The 13,637-nt window shown below is 46.0% G+C and overlaps 1 protein-coding gene across 5 annotated transcripts in view; it reads right to left on the bottom strand.

Annotated features, from left to right (window-relative positions):
- Positions 1–13,637, bottom strand: part of LOC134226558 (sodium-dependent transporter bedraggled-like) — an 822,794-nt gene that overhangs the window by 745,148 nt on the left and 64,009 nt on the right. For all 5 annotated transcript variants that reach the window (XM_062707408.1, XM_062707407.1, XM_062707406.1 and 2 more), the window contains exon 3: positions 5,323–6,522. In XM_062707408.1, coding sequence (XP_062563392.1) covers positions 5,323–6,373 — 1,051 coding nt within the window. In that variant the 5' untranslated portion in view covers positions 6,374–6,522. The remainder of the gene's footprint in view (positions 1–5,322; positions 6,523–13,637) is intronic.

The raw sequence follows: 13,637 nt of genomic DNA, 5'->3' as shown, positions 1-13,637 counted from the left end.
GTTTTGCAAGAGAAACAATGGAGTAAGATACCCCACTGAATGTATCTTGCTTTGAGCAAGAGTGCTTTGGTTTTGGAGTAAACCCTTTGAGGTCTCCTTAAACCACCCCGATTTGAACCAAAATATATCTTTCATCGTTGGAGCAATTTAAAAAAAAAATCAGCATTAGCTATTCTGATGTATTTGAAACATTTGTTCACAATTATACATACTTTTCGCGTATATCTGAACATTATTTCCTTCTAATGTCCAAAAATGAGGGCTCTCCTTAGCCGTGCGGTAAGATGCGCGGCTACAAAGTGTAAGTGTTGGTTATGTTATGTGATGAGTGTTGCCGAGAAATTCGTGGAATTTTAGTGTTATGCGTGTTTGTGGAATGGCAGGCAAACCTGTCTTTATGTGTAGGTTTTCTATGTACAGAAGCGACTGCAGTAGAGCAGGGCGTGATTAGCTCTGCACTAATTCTAGAAGACCGCACCATAGTCCTCCAACCCAACAGCAGAGAGGCCAGAAGCACCATCGTCGAGCAGCCATGAAGGGGTGGCGTAATTGGGTTGATGGAATCATGTGAGGTGACTGACCTGGAAAAGGAGGTCATGACCCCTAGAATGCAGTGGAAACAAGCCTGAAATCGTGACTTATCCAACGCAATTCGAAGTGAACGGAATAAAGTTTCTAAAGCTTGAAGCGAAAGCAACGAATTAGAAGAAAGCTGAAGTGAGAGAGTTTGTGGAAGAAGACCAGGCGTAGAGGACGTCAGAACCTCGCCGTTTTATGGTTAAACCCCATCGAGAACCGCCATCGTACCCAGGTTCCATTATCGGCCTGATTCGGCATTGTTCCGCCGATAGCCGTTCGGCCATCTTATTGGTCGTTTTGGACCGCGGCAAGAAGCGAGGGAGATCCCTCAAGCCAATTCCTGGCGTTACCACCGGTGCATGGTAAGCTGCAGCGAGCCGAGTCGTCGGCAAATAATAAAAAGGAGGTGTCAGCTTACCGACGCTACGTGGTGGCCGTTGAAGGGCGAAGGAAGTAAAGATTCCGTACTGAAGAGGAAGAGTTGCCGTCGCCGGCGTGAATGCCCTTGGATCGAAGCGTTGTCAAAGACAAGGAAGGACGGAAGAAGAGCCAGGCAGAGGACGAGGAAGGACATGAGTTGAAAGAATACAAGGAAGTGAAGCGGTGGAGGCTGTCACAGAAAGAGGGGCCCTGAGGAAGACATGTTAGCTAGGCTTAAGAAAGTGAAAGAGTGGAGGAAATAAAGTGTCGCATTGTGAAGCTCTGGGCATGGTTTTCCTTACATTTTGATTATGCAAGAGTTCCCTGCCGTCTATGAGTGAAGCTTGAGGTGGGAGCGTGCCTTACGACCCTGAGGCCATTGGAGTTCAGGGAGTCTCCAGCATAAGCTCAGCCATACTTTCTACTCAATTTTATTGCAAAAGCAAGACCATGCTGAGGGTGACTGTGGAAATGCTTAATGAACATTAAACTGCGAGGCGGCAATGTCCCGGTGTGGGATGTAATGTCAATGAAGAATGTCCAAAAATGACATAAATAAAAAAGAACGAAAAAAAAATCCCTTCCATTCCATTTCCTGGTATGCAAAGCTCCACCCTCTCCCAAAATAACTCGAATGTTACTTTAAAACATTGTATTTCCTCTAAGATAATCTAGTTTAAAACGTGTTGAAATTGGTTATGGCCAAATTTCGTATTTTTTTCGACCATTGTGCATAGTAACAATATTCAGAATTTATGAAGACAAAGTGAATCGTGACTTATAATCATGATTCTGAGGATATTGGCCACCTTGTGAGCAGTTCTGTGAATCATGATAGGGACTGCGGATTGCGGAAGCATCAAAATTCGTACTCCAATGTTTTTATTTTATTTTCACGTGGAACTCCTTTGAATGTCCAAAGAATATTCTTTCAATATTCGACAGGAAAATTTTCCATCATTCCGCGAGAATTTCTTTCACCTTTACACGGGAAATTCATTTCATATAATTCAACGCAATTCAATATAATTGATCGCGAAAATTAAAAAAAAATCATGATGATTCAATATAATTTTCGTGAAAATTTTGCAAAATCTTTCAGAAAGTTATAACGAATTTCTTATTAGTTTCCACAGGATATGCTTTCAAATATCCACGGATAACTATTTTAAATATCCCTGTTTTTTTTCAAATTTCAACAGGAATTTCTTTTGATTTTCCAAGGGAATTCTTTCGAATTGCCTGTGGAATTTTGAAAAAAAAAATCCCGTGATACAGTGCTGTACCCTTATTCCAATCAGCGCCTCATTCCGCTCACGCAAGACAAAATAATAAATAATAAAGATTTTTTGTCGAAAAATAACAAAAAATATTCTTGTACTTTTTTATGGTCTGTATGGAAAGCAGAGTCATTGTTAGCGATTATTAGTGAAAATTTATACAAAATTTGTTGGTCGTCGCTACAGGTGCCATTTTGGTTGTTTTCATTCAACCACTTGCTAAGAACGTCTGTCATGATATTTAAGCATTTTTAGGTAAACATTTGCCCTGAATTTCAAACACAGCAGCATAACAACCCGGGCAGAAGCTATGAACAAAATAACAAAACATGATATGGACTTGATTGATATAAGAGATAAAAGAACATGCAACAATATCAAAAAATTGCACCGAAATATCATTTAAATATCAAGATATGCTATGGATAAGAACAAACTAATGGCACATGATATAGATCACTTCTTACAAATAGCATAACTTGATCTATGATATTTTAGTGCAAAATATTTTATCTCTTATATCAATTATGTCCATATCTCAATTTGCTATCTTATCAACATTTGATATTATTGAGCTATTTTCGTCTACTCGGGAAGACATACCAGGTAACATTATAGTGTACATATTACCAAATCGTTGTCTGTATTTTACCGATAGAAAATGCTAAAAAGTGAAAAATATGTTGACCGGTATAAGGGTATATATACATATAGTCATTCCTTATTCAGCTTTCTGGGTTTGGAGGTTAAATTCCGAGAGTTTTGTTTGTGAGAATATAATTTATGAGCAAGAAAAGGTACATCGTACATGAAGCCATATAAATGGTGAACTTTAGAAATTCTATCCTGCGCGTAACCAGACCGAAAAGAATTCCGCTTACGACTCTATGCGAAAAGGTTGTGGGACCGTTTCTAACTCATGCCAGGAAAATACAGATGGCGTGATGGCGTATGACGAATTTTCATGTGGTTGCTGGACAAGAGAGGGTTTCTGGAGAACAAGGACAGTTTCAAACAGCACAACCTATTTAATTCTAGCGTTCTTGTTCTTAAAGCTTTATCCGGAAATTTATTGGCGAGTTTCGAGTCCCAATCAAAACACTGTCGTCTCTAAGCTACAAATAAGATTATGTTTTACCTAAATCAGTGAATGTTTTGTAGAGATAGGGTTATCCGTTTTGAAGAACCCTGAACAAATATTCAAATTGAACAAAACAGCGGTACGAACAATTCCTAACAAACAGAGACTTTGTTTTGAAAGGTTCAAATCAAAATTAAAGGCTTAGTATGCAGGTATTACGTTAAGGATAAGGTGAAAAACTCCGATAGGGAATCTTATCTGTCCTTTCTGTGGTACCTAATTCTACTGGGCAGCTAGCATCAATGTTCATGTAGAATTCGTACAAATCTCGAATGGTAAGTGAAACAAACGAAAAAACAGCCAACTTGGCTAAACTAAGGAAGTATCATTCATTGTATTTTAAATTTGGAAGAAATTAACATTTTGAGCTTTTTATTTGTAATAATAATAAATGAATGAGATAAATTTGTGAGAAAAATGATGTCTGGCATTAACATCTCCAAGAAATCAACTGTTTTTCGGGTGATTGGAATTAGGAACACGAATAAACGGACTTAGAAACACAGAATTGTTTAAGTTTGTTCTCACTATTGAAACCTAAGTCTATAGTTGCATCCCAGAATATTTTATTTTCAATTGTATATAGAAAATAATACTATGTAGCGAAATTGCACCTTCAAAATATTAAACGGCTATTTTTGAGAGTTTTGAGTCATAGTGCATTGTCTTAGGTGAAAGTAAATAAATGAAAAGAATTTCTCGTGGAAGATCGATAAAATTACCCGTGGAAATGAAAAAACCGTGGAAATTTGAGAGAATTTTCTGTGAACACTCGAAAGAATTTCCGGTGGAAATTTGAAAGATTTTTCCAAGGAAATTCGGAATAATTTCCTGTAGAAATTCTGAAAAAGCTTCCGTGGAAATTTGGAAAAAAAATATTCCATTCAATAGAATGATAATAGTAGTTTGTGCAACTAGTTGCAAAAAGATGATTTTTTCAGCACGAGTTGTACGTCGGCAAGCCTCGTTGGATAAATACTACGAGTGCTGAAAAAATCGAGTTTTGCAACGAGTTGCACACGCTATTTTTTGCAATGACGAAAAAAGGGCTTTAATATGGTAAATCTTTACCAAAATTGTACAATCGAATTTACTCCACATGATCATTCATACCTATAAATTATGTTGCGGCAGAGAACAATAAGATTCCATCTTATCGTGCCAAATTGCATTGCTTGAAAAGCTATGAAGCGATGGATGGAATTGCCTTTGGAAAATTGTGATGTTATGTCCAACAAACCATTTAATTTATTAAATACGAGACGCTTAGAGTACACTATTTAAACACTCACCCAAACTAATTCAGCTAAATGTAGTCATGTAACTACTGTCCCAATATAGGTTTTTTATTATAGCACCCAAATGAGTGCTATAATGAATATTATGGAGCCCATTTGAGTTGCATAATGGTCATTAAAGCACCCATTCTGTTGGTATGGAAAAGTAGGCCGTTTTATCACTCAAATGACAACTGTAAACCAGGTTTTATGATCAGGAATTGCAAAAATGATATTGCTGCTCAGAGAGATGCGTTACTGCATAATAAGACGCTTTTTTGCCCCATTATAAGACGTTTATATTACATAATCTACTCGTGGTTTGACTCTCCATCAAATAGGTACAAAGTTCTGGGAAAATGCTTGTTCAAGATTATTAATTGTGATTCAAATTTTGGTAATCTTTAGAATTTGGCTAACATTTTGCAAACAAACATATATTTTGAAAGTGTACTACGGTTTACGTTGGTAGTCTAAGCAAAATTATAAAACTTTTCGTCTCCCCTAATTTTACTGCTTTATAATCACTCCCTAATCTCACATCTTTAGCAATTCCAACTGCAGACAGCAGTTTTACAAAAGGTTACGGGTTACGAGCGTTCGAATTGAAAAATATGCCACTTACCATTTTCAGCGCCTACTGAGTCACGATCGGCGGCAGCAGCCGTCGCAGCGGCTGACGATGATGATGATTCATCCACTTCGGCGATCACTTCTGCCCGATGCGGACGCAATTTGGTGTCGGTTTCTTTATTGCTGCTGTGCTGACCGGAGGCCGCAATGGTCCTCCGCAGAGGACATGCTCTCTGGAATGCATTCAAAAACTGCACCCGCTTCCTCTTCGGAAGGGTGCAGAAATTTTCAATATCGATGTAACGGAACGAATCCGAAGGCTGAGCACTCGTTTCTTCTACTTTTTCCACCGCGTAATTATTTTCTTCCACGATTTCTTCTTTTGCCACTTCATCAGTCCCCACTGTTTCGTCATCATCGGAGGACAACCCCTCGAAATCTAAACCATCAATCTCATCCAAGTACGCATCCAACTCGGACAGATAGTCGTGAAGCTTGGCGTTTGGATCTTCCAAGAAGCTTTCCACAAATTTCTGATTCAACTTTAGCTTTTTCTTCTTCATGGTGCAGTAGCTCCCGACGGGAGGATTCGCGGCCTCCCCTTCCACGAGAGATGTTTCCCGCACACCACCTTCCCCATTACCGCGATCACTACCACCAGAATCACCATTTAATTGATCCTCCACTTTCTGCCCTGCGGATCGCTTCTTCCGAAGCGTGCAGAAATTTCCGATCCCTTCACCCCCAGTTTCCACGTCTTCACCGCGATCTTCCAAGCTTCTCTCGCAAATGTTTTCGAACGTACACATATTTTCTTCGTACAGCAAACTCCGGTCCAGCTCACCACGGGTGTCCTCGCCTTCCGCAACTGAGGATGTGTTGCCCATAGTCGCTGGCGTCCTTCCCTTGGGGGGACCTCGGATCGTACAGAACTGACCAAGTCGAGTGACGTCGGATTCTCGACTGGCACCGGCGTCTTTCTCACCCGGTTGGCCATCGCAGTGGCCATTAGCGTTCCCGCTCGAATTGGTCTTGTTTATGCGAAGGGTGCAATAGTGAGGTGCATTGCTGAGGCTGCCGCCGCTATCATCGATGGATCCCATGTTTTATTCCACAGTTGAATGCAGCTGTCTTCGTCGATTGGTGGATAATTTAGCAGCCGGAGTGCGACATTTGGCGCCTGTCGGAAAATAACAGATCTGTTATTGTGGCAGGTCGCGTCATCTTGTTGATGAGTTTGCTGTGCCGTAGGCTGGAATGGTACAAAAGATAACACAAAGCATGGTGTTAATTTAAGACTGACGGTGCTACTGCTCAGATAAGTAGAGAAATAAGAATAACTGATTTAAAAAATAAAAGGTAAAGTAGGTAAAACACTAGATTAAGCAAACAGATTTATTTATTTGAATGCTTCGAATAATAAATCAGTTTTAGGACTAGAATAAATACTTATGTAAGCAAAATTATTGCATAATACACGTTGTATGAATTTTGGAGCACTAATGAATGTTTTGTAACTTGATCGTCATTGCTGTCGGTTTCTTCAAAAAACTTATTTCACAATTTCACTTCTCTAGCTAGATATCGAGTGAAGAAGAATAGTTATTATAACCAATCAAAAAAGCTCGAAATAGTTTGACCTTTGCACACCTTTAAATCTCAATATATGTATAACAAAAGGTAAAAACAACTCTTTACCTGTCATGTTGAACAAATCAAAAGCCACGGTACAAACAGCAGTTCGCAAGGCATCTTTGAGATATAAAGCAGCTATGAATAGCATCCACCAAATCGGGCATTCAACGGGAGATGATTAAGCTGCCCACCCGAGGAGGATGTGAAAGTGAAAACAAGGCAGCTGCGTCCAATTTACGACGAATCAGTTCCACCTTCAAATTGCAATCGTAATGCTTTTAGTGCAACCAGAGTAGTTGCTGCGTTGGTTATCATAGATCCCGGATAGCAAGAGCAACAAAAAAAAACCGAGCATGAACGAAACGAACGATGATGATTATGATGATTGCCATAAACGTGCGGCCCTAAACTTTTGCCTTTGGCGAATTGATTTATTTTCCATTCGATTTGGACAAACACATTGCACCAAACACACGCGAGCAAGCAACGATGATGGAGCGGAAAAACGGCCACTTTCGCTGACCCCGTGCCTTTTGGAGAGGCGAAATTTTTGGATCACAGACGGATGAAATTAGCCGTAAAAAGTGCCCTGTCTGTTTGATTATTTGTTTGAAAATTAATGAAATCATGGCAGTCGAAGGTATTTCCGACTAATCGTACTTGTAGATTCGATTGCAGAGGATTGCAATGCACATTGACTTTCTACAGTTAGGTACATGTTGACAAAAATCGTGATTGTTGCGTTTAATTACGAGTTTCGGTATGTTAGTTTTTTATACAATTTATCAACAAAGTGTTCAAAGACAGAATGTCGACTGACTCTAAAGGTACGTAAGCCTCCATTTGAGAGACATGAAACCTTCTTCTTATCGTAGTGTGCCGCGGTTGAGACCGCATGTCAAATTTTTGCACCACGCGTGTTTCCCTTATTTTTTCTATTTTTACGAACTTCGCGACGGAACATAGAATTTTTGAATTTAGTGCCGTTCTGAACACTCCGAATTTGGTCCCGTTCTGAACACTCCGAAAGATTCCGCACAAAGTAGTGTCGAATGTTAAGCCTCCTTCCAAGAGGCTCGGAAGCATCCTTTCAAGAGGCTCGGAAGCCTCCTTTCAAGAGGCTCGGAAGCCTCCTTTCAAGAGGCTCGGAAGCCTCCTTTCAAGAGGCTCGGAAGCCTCCTTTCAAGAGGCTCGGAAGCCTCCTTTCAAGAGGCCTCAGCCTCCTTCAAGAGGCTCAGAAGCCTCCTTCAAGAGGCCTGGAAGCCTCCTTCAAGAGGCTCAGTGCCTCCTCCTTCAAGGAGGCTCAGGAAGCCTCCTTCAAGAGGCCTCAAGCCTCCTTTCAAGAGGCTCGGAAGCCTCCTTTCAAGAGGCTCGGAAGCCTCCTTTCAAGAGGCTCGGAAGCCTCCTTTCAAGAAGCTCGGAAGCCTCCTTTCAAGAGGCTCGGAAGCCCCCTTTCAAGAGGCTCGGAAGCCTCCTTTCAAGAAGCTCGAAAGCCTCCTTTCAAGAGGCTCGGAAGCCTTCTTTCAAGAGGCTCGCAAGCCTTTTTTTCAAGAGGCTCAGAAGCCTCCTTTCAGAAGGCTCGGAAGCTTCCATTCAAGAGGCTTGGAAGCCTTCTTTTTAAGAGGCTCGGAAGCCTCCTTTCTAGAGGCTCGGAAGCCTCCTTTCAAGAGGCTCGGAAGTATGGTGGTCGGTATTGGCCATTTTTGTCAAATACCGGTTTTGTGAAAATTTCAGGTTGTAAAAGAAAAACTTTTGATTTGGAGTTTTGGATGAAAAACAAGGCTCGGAAGCCTCCTTTCAAGAGGCTCGGAAGCCTCCTTTCAAGAGGCTCGGAAGCCTCCTTTCAAGAGGCTTGGAAGCCTCCTTTCAAGAGGCTCGGAAGCCTCCTTTCAAGAGGCTCGGAAGCCTCCTTCAAGAGGCCTCAAGCCCTCCTTTCAAAGGCCTGGAAGCCTCCTTTCAAGAGGCTCAGGAAGCCTCCTTCAAGAGGCCCAGAAGCCTCCTTCAAGAGGCCCGGAAGCCTCCCTTTCAAGAAGGCTGGAAGCCTCCTTCAAGAGGCCTCGGAAGCCTCCTTCAAGAGGCCTGGAAGCCTCCTTTCAAGAGGCCTCAAGCCTCCTTTCAAGAGGCCTCAGCCTCCTTCAAGAGGCCCAGCCTCCTTTCAAGAGGCTCAGCCTCCTTTCAAGAGGCCTGGAAGCCTCCTTTCAAGAGGCCTCAGCCTCCTTCAAGAGGCCCGGCCTCCTTCAAGAGGCCTCAGAAGCCTCCTTCAAGAGGCTCAGAAGCCTCCTTTCAAGAGGCTCGGAAGCCTCCTTTCAAGAGGCCTCAGCCTCCTTCAAGAGGCCTGGAAGCCTCCTTCAAGAGGCTCAAGCCTCCTCAAGAGGCCCAAGCCTCCTTTCAAGAGGCTCAAGCCTCCTTCAAGAGGCTCAGAAGCCCTCCTTCAAGAGGCCCGAAGCCTCCTTTCAAGAGGCCTGGAAGCCTCCTTTCAAGAGGCTCACAGAAGCCTCCTTCAAGAGGCTCAGGCCTCCTCCAAGAGGCTCAGAAGCCTCCTTTCAAGAGGCTCGGAAGCCTCCTTTCAAGAGGCCCGGAAGCCTCCTCCAAGAGGCCTGGAAGCCTCCTTCCAAGAGGCCTGGAAGCCTCCTTCCAAGAGGCCTGAAGCCTCCTTCCAAGAGGCTCGGAAGCCTCCTTCCAAGAGGCTCAGAAGCCTCCTTCCAAGAGGGCTCAGAGCCTCCTTCCAAGAGGCCTCAGAAGCCTCCTTCCAAGAGGCTCAGCCTCCTTCCAAGAGGCCTCAGAGCCTCCTTCCAAGAGGCTCAGAAGCCTCCTTCCAAGAGGCCTCAGAGCCTCCTCCAAGAGGCTCAAGCCTCCTTCCAAGAGGCTCAGAAGCCTCCTTCCAAGAGGCTCGGAAGCCTCCTTCCAAGAGGCCTCGGAAGCCTCCTTCCAAGAGGCTCGGAAGCCTCCTTCCAAGAGGCCTCAGAAGCCTCCTTCCAAGAGGCTCTGGAAGCCTCCTTCCAAGAGGCTCAGAAGCCTCCTTCCAAGAGGCTCAGGAAGCCTCCTTCCAAGAGGCCTCAGAGCCTCCTTCCAAGAGGCTCGGAAGCCTCCTTCCAAGAGGCTCGGAAGCCTCCTTCAAGAGGCTCAGGAAGCCTCCTTCAAGAGGCCTGGAAGCCTCCTTCAAGAGCCCAGGCCTCCTTTCAAGAGGCTCAGAAGCCTCCTTTCAAGAGGCCTCGGAAGCCTCCTTTCAAGAGCTCAGGAAGCCTCCTTTCAAGAGGCCTGGAAGCCTCCTTTCAAGAGGCCTGGAAGCCCCATTTCAAGAGGCCTCGGAAGCATCCTTCAAGAGGCTCAGAACACTCCTTTCAAGAGGCCTGGAAGCCTCCTTCAAGAGGCCTGGAAGCCTCCTTTCAAGAGGCTCAGAAGCCTCCTTTCAAGAGGCTCAGCCTCCTTCAAGAGGCTCGGAAGCCTCCCTTTCAAGAGGCTCAGGAAGCCTCCTTCAAGAGGCTCGGAAGCCTCCTTTCAGAGAGCTCGGAAGCCTCCTTCAAGAGGCTCTCTGGAAGCCCTCCTTTCAAGAGGCCCCAGGCCTCCTTCAAGAGGCTCGAAGCCTCCTTTCAAGAGGCCTGGAAGCCTCCTTCAAGAGGCTCAGGAAGCCTCCTTCAAGAGGCTCAGCCTCCTTTCAAGAGGCTCAAAGGCCTCCTTTCAGAGGGCTCCCAAGCCTCCTTCAAGAGAGCTCCAGAAGCCTCCTTTCAAGAGGCTCCTGGAAGCCTCCTTTCAAGAGGCCTCAGAAGCCCCATTTCAAGAGGCTCAGGAAGCATCCTTTCAAGAGGCCTCAGAACACTCTTCAAGAGGCTTCTGGAAGCCTCCTTTCAAGAGGCTTGGAAGCCCTCCTTTCAAAGGCCTCGAAGCCTCCTTTCAAGAGGCTCAGAACACTCCTTTCAAGAGGCCTGAGCCTCCTTTCAAGATGCCTCGGAAGCCTCCTTCAAGAGGCTCAGAAGCCTCCTTTCAAGAGGCTCAGAATCCTCCTTTCAAGAGGCTCAGAACCTCCTTTCAAAGGCTCAGAAGCCTCCTTTCAAGAGGCTCAGGCAAGCCCTCCTTCAAGAGGGCTCAGAAGCCTCCTTCAAGAGGCTCAGGAAGCCTCCTTTCAAGAGGCCTCAGCCTTTTTCAAGAGGCTCGGAAGCCTCCTTTCAAGAGGCTCCAAGCTTCCTTTCAAGAGGCCTCGGAAGCTTTCTTTCAAGAGTCTCAGAAGCCTCCTTTCAAGAGGCCTCAAGCCTTCTTTCAAGAGGCTCAGGAAGCCTTCTTTCAGGAGGCTCAGTAGCTTCCTTTCAAGAGGCCTCAAGCCTTCTTTCAAGAGGGCTCGGAAGCCTTCTTTCAAGAGGCCCAGGAAGCCTCCTTTCAAGGGGCCTGGAAGCCTTCTTCAAGAGGCTCAGGCCTCCTTTCAAGGGCTCAGCCTTCTTTCAAGAGGCTCAGGAAGCCTCTTTTCAAGAGACTCGGATGCCTCCTTTCCAAGAGGCTTGGAAGCCTCCTTTCAAGAGGCTTGGAAGCCTCCTTCAAAGGCCCGGAAGCCTCCTTTCAAGAGGCCCTGAAGCCTCCTTCAAGAGGCTCAGAAGCCTCCTTTCAAGAGGCTCGGAAGCCTCCTTTCAAGCAGCTCAGGAAGCCCTCCCTTTCAAGAGGCCTCGGAAGCCTCCTTTCAAGAGGCTCAGAGCCTCCTTTCAAGAGGCTCAGAGCCTCCTTTCAAGAGGCCTCAGCCTCCTTTCAAGAGGCCTCAGCCTCCTTCAAGAGGCCTGGAAGCCTCTTTCAAAGGCCTCGAAGCCTCCTTTCAAGAGGCTCAGAAGCCTCCTTTCAAGAGGCCTGAAGCCCCATTTCAAGAGGCCTCGAAGCATCCTTCAAGAGGCTCGGAACACTCCTTTCAAGAGGCTTGAAGCCTCCTTCAAGAGGCTTGGAAGCCTCCTTTCAAAGGCTCAGAAGCCTCCTTTCCAAGAGGCTCGGAACACTCCTTTCAAGATGCCTGGAAGCCTCCTTTCAAGAGGGCCTCAGAAGCCTCCTTTCAAGAGGCTCGGAATCCTCCTTTCAAGAGGCTCTGAATCCTCCTTTCAAAGGCCTGGAAGCCTCCCTTCAAGAGGCCTCAGGCCTCCTTCAAGAGGCCTCAGAGCCTCCTTTCAAGAGGCTCAGAGCCTCCTTTCAAGAGGCTCGGAAGCCTCCTTTCAAGAGGCTCAGGAAGCCTCCTTTCAAGAGGCCTTCGGAAGCCTTTTTCAAGAGGCTCAGAGCCTCCTTTCAAGAGGCTCAGGCTTCCTTTCAAGAGGCTCAGGAAGCTTTCTTTCAAGAGTCTCGGAAGCCCTCCTTTCAAGAGGCTCAAGCCTTCTTTCAAGAGGCTCAGAGCCCTCTTTCAGGAGGCTCAGTAGCTCACTTTCAAGAGGCCTCGGAAGCCTTCTTTCAAGAGGCTCAGGCCTCTTTCAGAGGCCTGAAGCCTCCTTTCAAGGGGCCTGAAGCCTTCTTTCAAGAGGCTCAGAGCCTCCTTCAAGGGGCCTCAGAGCCTTCTTTCAAGAGGCTCAGAAGCCTCTTTTCAAAGAGACTCAGATGCCTCCTTTCAAGAGGCTCAAGACTCCTTTCAAGAGGCTTGGAAGCCTCCTTTCAAGAAGGCTCAGAAGGCCTCCTTTCAAGAGGATTTGGAAGCCTCCTTTCAAGAGACTTGGAAGCCTTCTTCAAGAGGCTTGAAGCCTCCTTTCAAGGCCCGGAAGCCTCCCTTTCAAGAGGCCTGGAAGCCTCCTTTCAAGAGGCCTCAGCCTCCTTCAAGAGGCTGAAGCCTCTTTCAAGAGGCTCAGGAAGCCTCCTTTCAAGAGGCCCAAGCCTCCTCAAGAGGCTCAGAAGCCTCCTTTCAAGAGCTCAGAAGCCTCCTTTCAAGAGGCCTGGAAGCCTCCCTTTCAAGAGGCTCAGGAAGCCTCCTTTCAAGAGGCTCAGAGCCTCTTTTCAAAGGCCCAGAAGCCTCCTTTCAAGAGGCTCAGGAAGCCTCCTTTCAAGAGGCTCAGAGCCTCCTTTCAAGAGGCCTCAAGCCTCCTTTCAAGAGGCTCCAGCCTCCTTCAAGAGGCCTCAGGCTTTCTTTCAAGAGTCTCAGAAGCCTCCTTTCAAGAGTCTCGAAGCCTCCTTTCAAGAGGCCTCAGGCCTCTTTAAAGAGGCCCGGAAGCCTTCTTTCAGGAGGCCCGGAAGCCTTCTTTCAGGAGGCCTCAGGAAGCCTTCTTTCAAGAGGCCTGGAAGCCTCCTTTCAAGAGGGCTCCAGGCCTCCTTTCAAGGGGCTCAGAATCTTCCTTTCAAGAGGCTCGGAAGCCTTCTTCAAGAGGCTCAGGCCTCCCTTTCAAGAGGGCTCAGAGCCTCTTTCAAGAGACTCGGATGCCTCCTTCAAGAGGCTCAGCTTCCTTCAAGAGGTCAGGAAGCCTCCTTTCACGAGGCCCAGAAGCCTCCTTTCACGAGGCTCCTGGAAGCCTCCTTTCAAGAGGCTGGGGCCTCCTTTCAAGAGGCTGGGAAGCCTCCTTTCAAGAGGCTGGGAAGCCTCCTTTCAAGAGGCTGGAAGCCTCCTTTCAAGAAGGCTGGGAAGCCTCCTTTCAAAGGCCCTGGAAGCCTCCTTTCAAGAGGCCTGGAAGCCTCCTTCAAGAGGCCTCAGAGCCTCCTTTCAAGAGGCTCAGAGCCTCCTTCCAAGAGGCCTCGGAAGCCTCCCTTCCAAGAGGCCTCCAAGCCTCCTTCCAAGAGGCTCGGAAGCCTCCT

This window comes from Armigeres subalbatus, chromosome 3, assembly GCF_024139115.2.
Source record: "Armigeres subalbatus isolate Guangzhou_Male chromosome 3, GZ_Asu_2, whole genome shotgun sequence".
NCBI lineage: Eukaryota > Metazoa > Arthropoda > Insecta > Diptera > Culicidae > Armigeres > Armigeres subalbatus.
This window is presented reverse-complemented; position numbering and strand designations above follow the sequence as displayed.